This window comes from Hevea brasiliensis, chromosome 8 (genome assembly GCF_030052815.1).
Source record: "Hevea brasiliensis isolate MT/VB/25A 57/8 chromosome 8, ASM3005281v1, whole genome shotgun sequence".
NCBI lineage: Eukaryota > Viridiplantae > Streptophyta > Magnoliopsida > Malpighiales > Euphorbiaceae > Hevea > Hevea brasiliensis.
The window spans coordinates 3,269,232-3,283,525 of record NC_079500.1 but is presented as its reverse complement, the minus strand read 5'-3'; the positions used below and the strand labels follow the sequence as shown (position 1 = coordinate 3,283,525).

Genomic DNA, 14,294 nt, shown 5'->3' with positions numbered 1-14,294 from the left:
TGGAGATTTGCCAAATTGTTGTGATGTATGTTAGTGTAGCCTTTTAGGTAACCATTTAGCTCTAACCTTTTAGGATATGCTCTTTTGTCTTTGTTCATTTCTATATAAAATTGTCAATCTGTTATTCATTAGGTAATTATGATTATCTTTATGTGGACAATGTTTCTATCTTGAGTCTTAACATTTGAAACTGTTTCAATTTCTAGGCATTTCTGAAATGACCTCCAGGATCATCTACATTCTTTGTCTTTGAGATATTGTATTAATGGGGCACAACACATCTAGTTAGTCATATAGTGAAGATCTATAAATTTATGCTTATGTCTGTATGCGCGTGCAATGATAATAATGATTACAAACTGAAATAGTCAATAATTTGATTAGACTGAAACATCTGCTACTTCTTAATAAACTGCATTGCCCTTGCTCTTGAGGACAACTAGTTTTCATCTTGGTTACTCTTATGGCTTTGATTTAGGCAGACCCTTATCTTATTGCTAGGTTGTCCACTCCATCAAATCTGCAAGCCTTTAGGGGAGTTGATATTATGCGCATTTAGCCATGACAAGGGCTATACCAAAGGGGAATGTATTTACATAAACTTTTTTAAATCACATTATTGTTGGACTCAATATTCACTCCACATCAGCCTTTTATTGTCATTTAGCATTGACAACTACCATTTTCCTTGAGGGTAAAAGCATGTATTGATTGTTTGAAAGACTTATTTTTAAAGGTCTTAAAGAAGGCAATAATTATGGTTGCTGTAAAAGGTAGTTTTTTCTCAATAGTATTCTTCCAGTTACAAGGGACGGGACAAGCTTTTCTTGAGTGGGATCCTCAGAAGGAAAAAGATTTGCAACTGAGCTTTGGTGGCCCCTTGTTCCCTTGTAAGATATTGAATGGAGGAGGTAAGAAGTTCAGATTCTTGTGCCTTCCTCTTGGCTTCAAGGGAATGGTGGACACGAGCAAAGTTTTTTTTTTTTTATGAAATTCATACTTTTATGGGTAAATTTGACTCGCTATTTTGTTATTGTTATTATTATTTTTTTTTTTATTTGTGTGAGATGGATTAGGAGTGTTATTAATTGAAAATTGAACCATGTGCTTGGGAAGTATGATATAAATGTGTTTATTATTCATATTAACTTCTCAGGAAATAGTTTACTTCTAAATTGTAAAAGATAATATTCATAAAATAATTTAAAAAGTAACAAATTGAAGGATGAATTAGTAAATTATATTAAGAGAAGTGTAATTTATCAAGTCTTATCTAGGTAAGTTACTTTTCTCGTGCAAGGGAAGTAGAATACTCAACTTGTTAGGAAGTTGATTTGATAATACAAATCGAATAAGGTGATTTTCTGTACTTCTTAGGAAATTATACTTTTTTAGTCTACTGGCACCAGCCAAATAAGGTCTTGGTGATGATATTAGACAAGATTTCTTTGCTATGGCTTCCCACTAATTGTTACTTGTTCTCTTGATGTCCTTGCATGGCATAAGAAGGCCTATTGCTTCTCACAGAATTGTCTAGTTTTAAACACATTCATATAACTTGGTAATTAACAAATCGATCCAATTAATAAATTAATTCACTCACTCGTATTATTTAAAAAACGCACATCTAATTTGAGAATGAAATCATTATTATAGATCATTTAATTATAATTCATCAATTTTTAAATAATGTAATTTGGAAATTAAGTCTTGGATATAACCCCACTTGGCTGTGCTTGTTGTTAACCCCACCAATATCATTTAGCTTCACCTGTGATACAGTGGATTCAATTTTTAGTTTCTTAGCAATAAGACTTCGGCTTAATTAACTATAGTACTAAGTTGTAGTTTGTGTTATTAAATATTAAGGATAAATAATTTTTTATTATTGTGTTATAATTAATATTTAGGTTTTATATTTTAAAATAATATACTAAAGCATTACTGAGTCTTAGATTTATCATACTCTTTTATATTTTCATTTATTTGTTTAATTTTCACTATTAATAAAGAGTAAAAATATTATTCAATGTTATTCAATTTTATCACTATGAATACTTTTATTCTTAAATTTTATTATTTATTAACACTTTTATTCTTAATCACTTTTTATTGAAGTCTTAATGATTAAAAATTAATAAAAAATAGATGAAGGGGCTAAAATGTAAATGAAATCAAACTTTAAAGATGCTTGAATATATTTTTTAAAAATATATAAATTTAAATATAAATTATAATATAATACAAAAATTTAAAAAAAATTAATTTACCAAATATTAATAACATAATAAGAGTTGAAACGGGCACTAAGAAACAAAATTGTCAATTTGTGATATGGGACCCAATCCACAGGGACTAGGTCAACAATCAAGCCAGAATACAGAGGAACAAATTGCCCCCCACACTAAACAAATAAAAGCTAGTGGACAAAAGCCTGTTTGCCTCTTCACTTCTCTAATTACTATTATTATTATTATTATCATTTTGAGTAAGAAAATTTGTGAATGAAGACTCTAATATAGTTTTATTGAGTGATATGTTTATAGTTACTGAGTGATATGTTTATAGTTACTGAATTAAGTTAGATTAAATTATTATTATTATTATTATTAAAGTAATAATACCCATAAAGAGCAACCATCATCTCTTCCTCTCCTTCCCTCCACCACTCCCCACTTGTCTAATGTCACAATTGTATGCTTTTTTGACATGATCGAAGCCAAAATGAGAGAGAATCTCTTGCAATTCAATTGGGTTGAAAGGAACTTGAAAAATATATAAGATCTTTAGACTTCCCCACTACACAGAGAAAGAGATTGGCTTATCTTTTGCTGTCTTTTTCTTCTGATTAAAATGGAATTGCACCAACCTATCTTTCATAAACATTATATATATATATATATATATATATATATATATATATATAGATGGCTTCTTAAGATCGAAGATCCTAGGAGTTACCCACTTGTGGTAGACTCTGATTACTGGTCCACTTCCCAACTTTGTCTGGGCACAACCTTATCATGGACTGATGTGTACTCCTGCAAATATAACAATTAAACCCATTTTAAATCATCATCACCTGCTTCTTTCTGCAATTTGTTCTGTCATCCCCTCCAATAATTCATCAACTAACACTAATTTATATATATACATATATATATATATATATATATATATATATATATATAGATGCCTATTTGTGTGTCTAGTCAATCATGAACTTTGAACATAGAGAATTTGTATATTATTCTTATTGTATAGTATAATGTTTACCTCCATCTTCTTGATGAGTTCTGCTGCTGTTTCTGCTATAACCACAATATGCCTTGCAGTATCTTTTATGAAACCTTCTTCAACTCCCTTATCAAACAAGGCAAGCAAGCTGTTATAATATCCATCTACATTTAACAACCCCACCTGTTGCAGAATTCAAAAACAAGAAATAAAAAGATAGCCCATCAAACTTTATCTTCTGAAAGAACTGATGATGACAAGTAAAAGCTGAAATTAGGATCCTTCTTACTGGTTTGTCATGAATTCCTAGCTGAGACCAGGCAATTATCTCTAACAGTTCTTCCAGTGTTCCATAGCCACCTAATAAGAAAATTACACAAATTTGATTCAAGATTTTATTATTTAGGTATATTTTATGCACTTGTTTTTGAAGGAAAATCTATAGATACCAGGAAGTGCAATGAAAGCATCTGCATGTCTTGCCATTTCTGCCTTTCTTTGGTGCATGTCTGCAACAGTTCTCATTTCTCCTATGGTTTCTCCAGATATCTGGCAAGTGGATAGCTGTTTTCAATCTTCCATTTTTATGTTTAATGATATAAAAGCATAAACAATATTAATACTTTGGGATGGAATAGTACCTCATGAGGACTGAGAGCCTTAGGCATCACTCTATATATTCAAGCAAAGCATGAACAAATTATATGTAAAGGTTTCTAATAGCAACCAAAAGAAAAGCATGGTATAAAGGAATAAAGAGTGCATATTTATATTGATATACCCAAGAACATGGCAACCTCCATTAAATACAGTTTGTGAGATCAAACCCATAAGACCTACACTTCCTCCACCATAGACCAAATCAATCTTTCTTTCAACCTGATAACATGGACATAAACATTTAAAAAGAGGAAATAAAGATTATATATATGATTTGAATACATACGTGTATTACCAGTTCTTTACCAAGTTCAAGAGCAGCATCACCAAATGAAGACTTGTATCCAGCTCTACTCCCACAGAAGACACATATCCTCTTAAAACTTCTTCTCTTTTCACTTGTTGCAGATGTTCCTTTTTCTCCTTCCATTCTTCAGAGAAGATTGTTATAGATAAAAAAATACAGAGAGGGAGTGCAGAAGAGGTTGAAATGCGCTAGTATAGTGAAAGTGAGATGGGAAGCAGGAGACACCCTTGGCTTTTGAATCTGCAGAGACTTGCCTTTTTTGGCTGCCTAAGCAATGGAGTTGGTGTTAGAGAAGAGCCCAACAAGTGGCCATCTCCATCTGGCCTTTTATCTTGCTCCATATCTCTTGCAAATCATCTCTTTCTCTCTCTTTCCAATAAGTATTACTTTCTGACTTAATGCTTAATTTGCTTTTATCCTTCTGTATTTTTGTTGTCCTCCTCTCTCTCTCTCTCTCTCTCTCTGAACAAAACAATACTTTTTTCTTTTTTGGGCAAAATGGAAAATGAGTATGAAGGTTGCCTCGCATATTATAGGAAGGTAATTTCATTTGGCTCACAGTGACTGGTCACTCCATCTCCATTGTCCCCATAGTCCAAGCTGACATTATAAGATGTCTAGTTTCTTAGGCAAATATTTCAGCCCTCTCTTCAATTCACAAGATCATAGAAATCTTGCTTTGGATTTCAAATAATAGTCATACATTTAAACAGGCCAGACAGATCGGGAAAAATCATCTAATAGGTTGGATCAAATCATAGTCATCTTTCTTGTTTTCTTCATTTCATTGAGAGACTTATTGAATAGAGACAATATATATATATATATATATATATATATATATATATATATATATATATATATATATATATATATATATATATAATCTTTTATTTATTATTTTTATTGTCTATATATTGAATTTGGTTAAAACCCTTAAAGTTTTGTTTTCGTATATTTATTTTTCAATTGATTTAAATAATCAAATTAGAGACTTTATAATTCTAAAAACTACTTCGATACCATCAATTAGTAGGGCCGTGAATATGCATGGCACTAGGAGGAATTTTATTGTTTTGCATATCAAAATTATTCAAATAGAAATTACAAAAAATATGAAAATATATTGAATACTTTAATAATAGTATATCTTATTAAAATATAACTTGTATGAACCAAAAAAATTAAAATATAATTTATTAGAAATGCAAATAAAATGTTTTACCAATGAAAACCTCACATATATTCAAGTGATTCTTTTGGTCTAATGTGTTCTTTATCATAGGGAAACCTTCAAGATAATTCCATAAAAAAATGAGATTTATTATTTTTTGTGATAATTAATTCAAATTATGTGATACATGGACCTCTTAGATTCATATATATGATTTTAATCTAAATTATTAATCACAAATTACTGTAGTTAGTGGTTAATTTAGCCCATGATTGATGTTGGATTGTGTCATTGGGCCAATCAATACCATAAATCTAATCAATTTGCTAAAATTCTATGGTTAGATGATTCCTATTAATTAATCCATATTAAACATGATCCAAAAAGCCTCTATATTTGTCCTTTAATTCCTATATTTTAATAAAATTAATTATTTAATTTATATTTTAAAAAATATATTATTTAATTTTTTATTTTTATTGTGAACTATTTAATCCTTCTCATTAATTTTTTCATTTAATTAGAAAAAAGAGAATAATTACAAATAAGAACCGAATAATTGATGAATTTAAAGTTATAAAAAATTAAATAATTATATTATTCAAATAAATTAAAAAAAAAGAATTAATTAAAATAACAAGAGAAACTAAATAATTTACTCATTTTAAAATAAAAGATTAAATAATTAACTTTATTAAAATACTTAAATTAAATAATAATTTTCCCTATATTAAACCATCTATGACCCAATACATATTCTATTGGATCCCAATAATGCCTATATTGAAAATTTAAATTGCTGCCTAAAAGATCTTATTTTGATTTTCTTTATATAGTTAATATTCTTGAATTTATTTTAAATATAATTTCCCAACCACTCTCCTCTACTTTTATATATATTTTCTTAAAGCATGCAACTCACACTTCTTATCATCCATAGGCTATTTGCTCATAAAATTAAAATAAATTAATGATGGGTGTTATGTGAGTTTGTTCTTGAAAATATTTAATTAATTATTTGATTTTATTTATATTGTTCAACTATAATTGTTTATAAGTAAATTAAAGCTAATAAATCAGATTAAATGAAACATATGATTTTAGATATTATTGAAAAAAGTAATTTTAGAAAAAGTAATTTTATTATTTTAATATTCTTATAATTAAAACTTATCAAATTTAATTTTTAATTATTTTTTAATTAATATATTTAAAAAATAATTTTCTCAATAATAGTTTCAACAAAAATATCAAATAAGTCAGAATTAATTTTACTCAAACTAAGGCGGCTTTCTAGAACCTTGGGTTTAGCTAGTTCACATTAAATTAATTACTTAGTAGTTAAAGTTAAAAATTAGTTTTACTTAATTAATACCTTCTAATTTATTAATTAGTCATAAAATTGAAAGGAATAAATCAGTTAAGCAATCATCATCACCTTGGATTCCATCAATTAAACAATATACAATTCTCTACTTAATTTGTATATTTTACTACAACTAATCAGTAATCTATATTTGGATTTAAATATTATTAAAAAATAATTTTATATTAAATTTAACATATTTTAAGTATTAAAAAATTTAAAATAATTAAACTTTTTAAATAATTTTTTAATAATATCTAAAATAATGTATTTTTAAGAAATACTTTTTCAATCTTCTAATCTCAACTCAAATGGGCCTTACATACAAAAGGAAAACTTTTTTTTATTTGTTGTTCTTATTTTCTCTTTCATTTATGTGATTTGAAGCGTCTTGTGAAGGCCCAATAGGCCCAAATTGAGTTGGCAAGTTCATTGCGTTTTCTTTTTTTTTTTTTTATATTATAAAATACAATTATTTGATTATTAAATTATTAATTAATTTAATAATTTTATTTAATTAATTAAAACTTTTAATTCCAAATTAGAACAATTATTTCATTTCACAAATTTAGGTAAATTATTATACCCACTCGGTACATGTGTACTTTCATTTATAAAACAGTGAATTTCATATTCTTAATTTAATATTATAATTATTTTTATATAAGTAAAATATGTCGTTTATAATTTGTCCAAATTTAGAGGAAAAAACATTTATGATTTTATTATTTACAAAGATTTATTCTATGCTATTTTTAAGGCATATATAAAACAATAAAAATATGACTAAAAATAAAAATAATTAAAATTTATAAATAAAATGGCATCTAATCAAATCCATACAAGAACTCTTTCAAGAGCACTGAGGAGAAACCTTCCCTCTATCAGCCAAATTAACATTAACACAAGAAGCTTTAGCAACTTCATCTTCAACACTTCCTAGAATAATATCCTGCAACAAAATTCCTTGGCAAGGGAAGGTCTTGCTGCAATCAAATTTCATAGCCATTTCTGAAGCACTTGTTCCTTGTATGTTCCTGTATATCACATTGCTTACTTGCACTGCTGATTTCTGTAATTAATTAGAACAAGAAAAAAAAAATTAAATTCTTGATATGGGTTTGCAATTTAATTCTTCTAAAAAAAATTAGGTGTTAATTAATTACCTGTTCAGGGCATGGATCATCCTGATCACAATAATTTTGATCTATAATTATAGGATTGGAAACATTTTTCATTACAATATTTTGGAATGCTATGTTCTTGGCATATCCAGACCCTCCCTGCAAATCAAGAAATCAAATATTTTATTTTTGTCTATATTAGCTTATTATAAATCTAAGATAAAAAGTATAAGATTTTTCTCGCGTAAATTCACTCACTATGAATTCAAGACATAGCACATATGTTTATATCTTGAATTTATGATAAATTGAGTCTAGACAAAAATTTCTCATAAATATAATGAACTCAGAAATCCACATAATTTTTTACTGGAAAGAAGAGTTACACACAGGGATTAGGATTAGTGATGGGATAGGCCACCACTGCATGGTCAGAGTTGCTGGCCTTGCGGCTTTAATTTAGGGAACCTAATGTCTTAATCCAATTCATGAATCTTTCAAATCAAAAGTTGAATCATTTTTTTTTAAGAAAGATCAAATTCTGCCTACCCAAAAGGCCATATTCTTTGCCAAGGACCCAGAAGAAGGTCTAATAGTGCACTGACAAGGGTATTTTCCAAATTGGGTCTCACCTGCCAAGTCTTAATTCTGACCCCATTAGTGGTTCCTGAAAGTGTTGCTCTATTAACTAACACATTTGAAACTTCAGCTTCTGAATTACCAGCTCCCAAGCTACCAATACTGCAAACAACAACACAGAAAAAAGGAGGAAATTTAGTGTCAAATCAGATAGAGAAAATTTCCATCTAACCATGTGCAGAGTAGAAATTGATTAGGTACAGAGTTGGCTTGCTAGAGTTGAACATTGGAGATCACCTTATTCCATGTCCTGGTCCACAGATAATATCTGTGGCTGCAACATTTTTTGACCCACTTACTATTGATATGCAATCATCACCTTCAACAATTCAATACATTTAAAGAAATGTTAGAAGATTGATTCGATTCGGGAAAATTTCGATTTCTGAGTGGAAATTTTGAAGACTTTTATGGGTTTTATTTACCTGTTCTTATGACAGAGTTTCTTATTCTAATGTTTTGGGTGCCAGTGACATGGATCCCGTCAGTGTTAGGGCTATTCCCTGGTGCAGTCACCAAGAGACTCAAAGCTCTCACATTCGTGCATTTCTGAAATGTGAGATGCATCTGTTGTGCATTTTGGAACCACAGGTTTGATACTATCAAATTCTTGCACTCAATGAAGGTGACAGCCTGAAAAAGAATAATGTTTAGAAACCAAGGAAAAAAAAAAAACTTATTTCTTGAAAAAAAAAAGCAAGATAATGAACTTACAGTTGGTGCATCTTTACAGGGCTGGAAAAAAATGGAAGAGGAGAAAGAAAAAAACCCATAATTAGTTTCAATTAATGGATTTTGATCATTGTGAAACGTAAGGAAATTGAAGATTAATTCAATCAATTCATTATTACATTGTTTTTGTTGATTTTGCAGGAGTTTTTCCACCACGTTCTGCCATTGCCATTGATGATGCCGCCACCTTTAACTCTAAGATTTTGTACATTATCAAATACAATCCAATGATTTCTATCATCTTCATAGTCCCTCATTTTAGCAGAAGCTTTTATTGTTCCATAAATCTAAAATTTCAAGAAAAACATATATTTATATTCATTAATAAACTTACATACACATGCATAGAAGCAAAATAAGCATTATTTTTGTACTGTATTGTAGTATTTGTATACAGGCATATGCTGTATATATATATGTATATGAATTAAACTCACCTTGAATCTGAGATCAGATTGGCAAGGACCTGAAAATGTGACAGGCTTAAGACGATAAATCTTGTTCTTAGGGACAATAATAGTAGCACTTTGTTTGGAAGAACAAGCCCTGTCCCATGCTTTCTTGAATGCCTAACAAATTCCCAACAGAAAGCATCCAATATTACACCCACAAAGAGCTAAAATCTTCAAATTCAATATCATCTAGAGAAAAAGAAATGGGATTAGCCATTAAATTATCATCATATCAATTCATACCTCACTATCATCTTTTCCATTAGCTTGAGCTCCATAATCATCCACATTGATCAATACAATCTTTGATGAACTTGTAGTGGTAGAAGTTTTGGTCTGCCTAACAAGCTTGGAAAAGCTAGAATAAACAGGCTTGGAGTTCATTTTTCTGTCATGTTCAAGAAAATTGGCAAATGGGTTTTCTTGGTAAGTGCCAAAACAAGAAGTAAAGAATGTTAACACAATGAAAAGAATGAGCAAATGCTTTGGTGGGTTTTGTGGGAGCATTTTGTCTTCTGCTGTACCTTTAAGAGGAGAGGAAACAAACAAAATGAAAGATATGGTAAAGTTGCTATGGGTTGTCAAGAATTTTTTGTCATGAGGCCAACACAACAAACAAACGTATATATATGCACAAAGAGTTGCTTTTCTAATTGGGTTTGTCCTTGGAACTGTGAGGTCTTAAATTCAAGAATTAATTAAAGTCAAATGATTTAAAAGATTAATTTTTAAAAGAGAGAAAGGAGAGAATTAGATTGGACTTTGGAAGAAGCAATTTGGCTAAGGTGTGCTTGAAGAATGTTCTTAATGAGTCATAGAGGTATGGATTGAGAGAAGTGAGAGATTGAGACGAAAAGATTATTGGGCTGGTAGCCGACTTTTTTTGTTTTGCAAATTTCTCTCCATTGAAGAAAAATAATGAAAATGGAAAGTTAGTTATTCTTTAGACCAAGAAAAGGAAAAAAAATGAAAAATTTCAGTTAAGTATTCACTGCTTGCTTGTATAGCATGTACACGTGCATGTGGTGATATAATACCATACATGGCAAATCTGACTTCTCTTGTTTCTTCGTATAAAGCTGACTTTCTTTATCAATTATATAGCATTTTTTTTTCCTACAATGCATAACTAACATAACTAACATTAATGGGTATTTGATATAGGTGATTTGACACTATTATTTTTTAAGTAAGATCGAGTATTTGATTCTTGTGGTTGGAGACGATACTCATCAGAAGTGCTTTACCCTTTAATGAACTAACATGACACGATCAGGATTAGTTCTAGTCTAAGTCCAAGTCTAGTTAAGTTATGTATTAATTCATTTTAATTTCGACTTATATAAGTGGTTAAACTACTTTACACATTAAAATGATTAGTCAAGTCAATGTTGTAATTTAACTGTTTATATTTATCATTTAATTTTTATACTTTCCCGATGTAGAATTTATAGTCCCAACTGTAGAGAATACTAAATTTGAAAATTTATTTACTTATTTATTTATTTTTATTTACAATTATAAGTATTTTTAGGTTAGCTTTCACATACTAAAATCGAGTTTTCTTTGACTGATTTTAAAGATACACTCTCCCATATCAACCTAATATCTTTTCGATTAGAGTTGAACCTTAGTTAATAAAAAAATAAGATTTTTTTTTTGTCTTTATTAACTGAATTAACCCGTTAAATTTTATCTACATAGAAACTCAAAAGTTATACTAAATTTTTATTAATTATTAAAATTGACCATCTTAATTTTTTTTTATTGAGGAAATTTTTAAAATACTATGCATACCTTTCATAATAATAATAATAATAATATAAATAAAAATAATCATTCATGATATCATATTAAAAAATATGATTAAAATAAATGTTAGGATAATTTTTAATTATTTTACATTTTTTAAAATAGCCCTTATTTTGAGCAAACCATTTGAGCAAATGGAAGATTTGTGCACAACATTAAATCTGAGTTTCAGAAAACATTACAAGAGAGTCTCAAGTTCATCATCATGATCATCATTTCTTAAATTTGAAAATCTGGTTCCACTGTATATCTATCCAACCCACTAACCAAAGATTTATTTTAGTCTAAGTTTGCTCGTATATAATATGGTAGTAAACTGAACCTAAACACAAGGCAATTTATTTCCATAAAGGCTGCAAAATGCAAAACCCTAATGAACTCAACTCTTGGCTGAAAATGGACACATAGTGGGTATTAATTTTCCAAGTCTAGACATTGGTATGCATAATATTATTTTTTAATAATTTACAATAAAATGGAAGTTATCATTGTCGAGTTTTGAATTTTTGAACTCTTATATTATAAAGCAAACACTCGATCGTTAGATTATTAGTCTAGTAATGGATCGATGATGTCAAAAAAAAGACTTAAAACATGTTTGGTAGAATAAGTTAGGGAAGTTAGCACAATTTTAGGTGAATTAGCCATTAGTGCAAGGAAAAGAGAGAGAATGTAAGATTATGATGAGGTATGATGATGAAATATTGCGTGTGCTTAGGGTGTGTGGGAGGTGAAAGAACAAGAAGAAGATGAAGAAGAAGAAGTAATAAGACTTGGCGTGGTGTGTTTGGGAAAGAAAGCAGAGAGGGATGGGAGCTTGGAGGATTTTGGGCAGGGTATTGTAACTGTGATTGCCACTCCAAGAAGGCTTCTTTTCCTTTGTGACATAACCAAATACAAGACTTCTACTGCATTCTCTGTTGCATTTATAATTCTAACCTAATTTATGAGATGTAAATTTGCAAAATTTTTTCTTTTTTTATTGCAACCTACATGTTCATGACAAACCCTTTTCTTTATTTTTCGATTATAGGCTATTTAAGATCTCACAATTTTAAAAACAAATCAAAATCAAATTTATATGTAAATTTTTGAAGCTGTTCGATATTGTGATTAAATCTATTTCTTAGAAAAATATTATTTTAAATACTGTTAAAAAAATAAGAAAATTATTTATTCTTTTTAAAATTTTTATGACTAAAATATGTAAAATATAATTTAAAATTAATCTTCATAATCTCTAATTAATATATTTAAGATATTATCTTTTTAATAAGAGTTTAAGCTGCTGGCTCTTTCTTCAATTGACAATGACCTAGCTAGTGGGGAAGAAACTAAACAATGGATATTTGAGGCTTCTTTTAGGGAATTTTTATAGACTAGAGTTTTCATGCTTGTTTGCATTGATGTTGATAAAAATATATTTTTTTAAAATATATTAGTTGAAAAGTATTTAAAAAATAATTTTAAATTAAATTTAATAAATTTTAATTATAAAAATATTAAAATTAATAAAATAATATATTTTTTTTCTTTTTAAAAAATAATTTTCACTTTCCAACTTCAATACCAAACAGGCACAATAGTCCATGGTTTTAATATTTGGTCTTTTAAATGTGTATTAATTTCAGGCATGATTCAAGCGGCTTGGTATGCAGAGTTGACTATGCATGCAATTGCAAACCATCATTTTGCCACTTATTATATGAACAAAACACAAGCCTAATCTAGAAAAAAAGGATTAGAAAAAATAATAAAGATTAATGTTACTTAATTTAGAAAATTAATTAATGTTTAAAGGGGTAATTAAGTTGATTAAGTATGACTTTGAATTTGATTAAGGTCAACCCATAATTCTCCAATTTGCTACAAAACCCAAATTTTGACTAAGCATCCTTTGTTTTTCCACTTGGCCAAAGTTAGTTTTACAAGCAATTATGTTTCTTCAATATAGTTTTACAAGGGTTGGTTTTGACTTTCAACTCAAAAAAAACAAGAAAATCTTAGCCCAAATTATAAAATTAGCTCAATTTGCTACAAAACCAACCCTTGTTCATGTATATGATGTAAAACCCATAAGACTAAGAATTGGAAGCCAAGTCTAACCCTCAAAAATGGAAAATTTTCCCCCCTAAATTCTCACTAACCTTAAATTAATCTCCTATTTGGAAACTGAAATTTTATAAAAATATAAATTAAATATAATTATATAAAAATTTAATTGAATTCTTTTCTTAGCTTTGGCTTTATAATGTCAAAGACGGCATTCCCCATTAGGAATAATCATTAATCAATGCCATGTTTTGTTCTGGCCCATGCAATAGCTTGGAGCCCAGCCATTTACCAGATATGTAAATCGGTGGGCTGGAGGCCCTAACATATTCAATCTCCCCCTTTTTATTTGAAGCGTATGGTTGGTGATATATTTAGATCAGGCCACAATGTGGGTTGGGCTCGAAACTATATTAGAATCAGTTTGTTCAAATCTAGAATCGAAATTGATCAATGATTTAAGGGTCCGATTCAAAATTAAAATTGCCAACAGTCGGACTCGATTCTCCTCTTCTCAAGACAACGAATTAAATCAGACTGAAATTAATGGTTCGATTCAATAGTCTGATCCAAATAATGATTTAAAAAAAAAAATTTTAATTTATAGATCGAATGTCTTTTATAGAGCATTATAAAGGAAATAAAAGAGAAAAATAATGATTAGAAGAAAATATTTTTTTTATCTTCTCATTTTTTGACATAAGAAAGGAAGATACGAAAGGAAAGTCAAGTATACTGT

The 14,294-nt window shown here is 28.7% G+C and overlaps 2 protein-coding genes across 3 annotated transcripts; both read right to left on the bottom strand.

Moving 5' to 3' along the window:
* Positions 1 to 2,914: 2,914 nt before the first annotated feature.
* On the bottom strand, positions 2,915 to 4,566 carry LOC110639001 (cytokinin riboside 5'-monophosphate phosphoribohydrolase LOG1-like). Of its 2 annotated transcripts, none has more exons than XM_058150930.1 (7): positions 4,193 to 4,566; positions 4,019 to 4,116; positions 3,879 to 3,909; positions 3,687 to 3,786; positions 3,527 to 3,597; positions 3,277 to 3,420; positions 2,915 to 3,041 (listed from the first exon to the last, which is right to left on the bottom strand). In XM_058150930.1, the coding sequence occupies exons 1-7, from the start codon at positions 4,325 to 4,327 to the stop codon at positions 2,982 to 2,984; spliced, it is 639 nt and encodes a 212-aa protein (XP_058006913.1). In that variant the 5' UTR covers positions 4,328 to 4,566; the 3' UTR covers positions 2,915 to 2,981. The 2 variants fall into 2 exon arrangements, with proteins under 2 accessions (XP_058006913.1, XP_058006914.1); XM_058150931.1 differs by having other exon boundaries at positions 4,204 to 4,566.
* A 2,965-nt stretch (positions 4,567 to 7,531) lies between these two features.
* Positions 7,532 to 10,299, bottom strand: LOC110639031 (polygalacturonase QRT2-like). The gene is made up of 9 exons (XM_021789802.2): positions 9,935 to 10,299; positions 9,677 to 9,808; positions 9,359 to 9,526; positions 9,222 to 9,242; positions 8,933 to 9,140; positions 8,745 to 8,826; positions 8,501 to 8,609; positions 7,911 to 8,027; positions 7,532 to 7,816 (listed from the first exon to the last, which is right to left on the bottom strand). The coding sequence occupies exons 1-9, from the start codon at positions 10,196 to 10,198 to the stop codon at positions 7,598 to 7,600; spliced, it is 1,320 nt and encodes a 439-aa protein (XP_021645494.2). The 5' UTR covers positions 10,199 to 10,299; the 3' UTR covers positions 7,532 to 7,597.
* Between the last annotated feature and the right edge of the window lie 3,995 nt (positions 10,300 to 14,294).

Excerpts from the sequence above, each read along its gene's own strand:
- LOC110639031 (XM_021789802.2), bottom strand. The coding sequence starts at position 10,198 with ATGCTCCCACAAAACCCACCAAAGCATTTGCTCATTCTTTTCATTGTG. Across the intron at positions 9,243-9,358 it reads GCAAAATCAACAAAAACAAT|CCCTGTAAAGATGCACCAAC; the intron begins GTAATAATGAAT and ends ATTTTTTTCCAG. Across the intron at positions 8,610-8,744 it reads GGACCAGGACATGGAATAAG|TATTGGTAGCTTGGGAGCTG; the intron begins GTGATCTCCAAT and ends TGTTGTTTGCAG.
- LOC110639001 (XM_058150930.1), bottom strand. The coding sequence starts at position 4,327 with ATGGAAGGAGAAAAAGGAACATCTGCAACAAGTGAAAAGAGAAGAAGT. Across the intron at positions 3,787-3,878 it reads AGGCTCTCAGTCCTCATGAG|ATATCTGGAGAAACCATAGG; the intron begins GTACTATTCCAT and ends TCCACTTGCCAG. Across the intron at positions 3,598-3,686 it reads TGCTTTCATTGCACTTCCTG|GTGGCTATGGAACACTGGAA; the intron begins GTATCTATAGAT and ends TTTTCTTATTAG.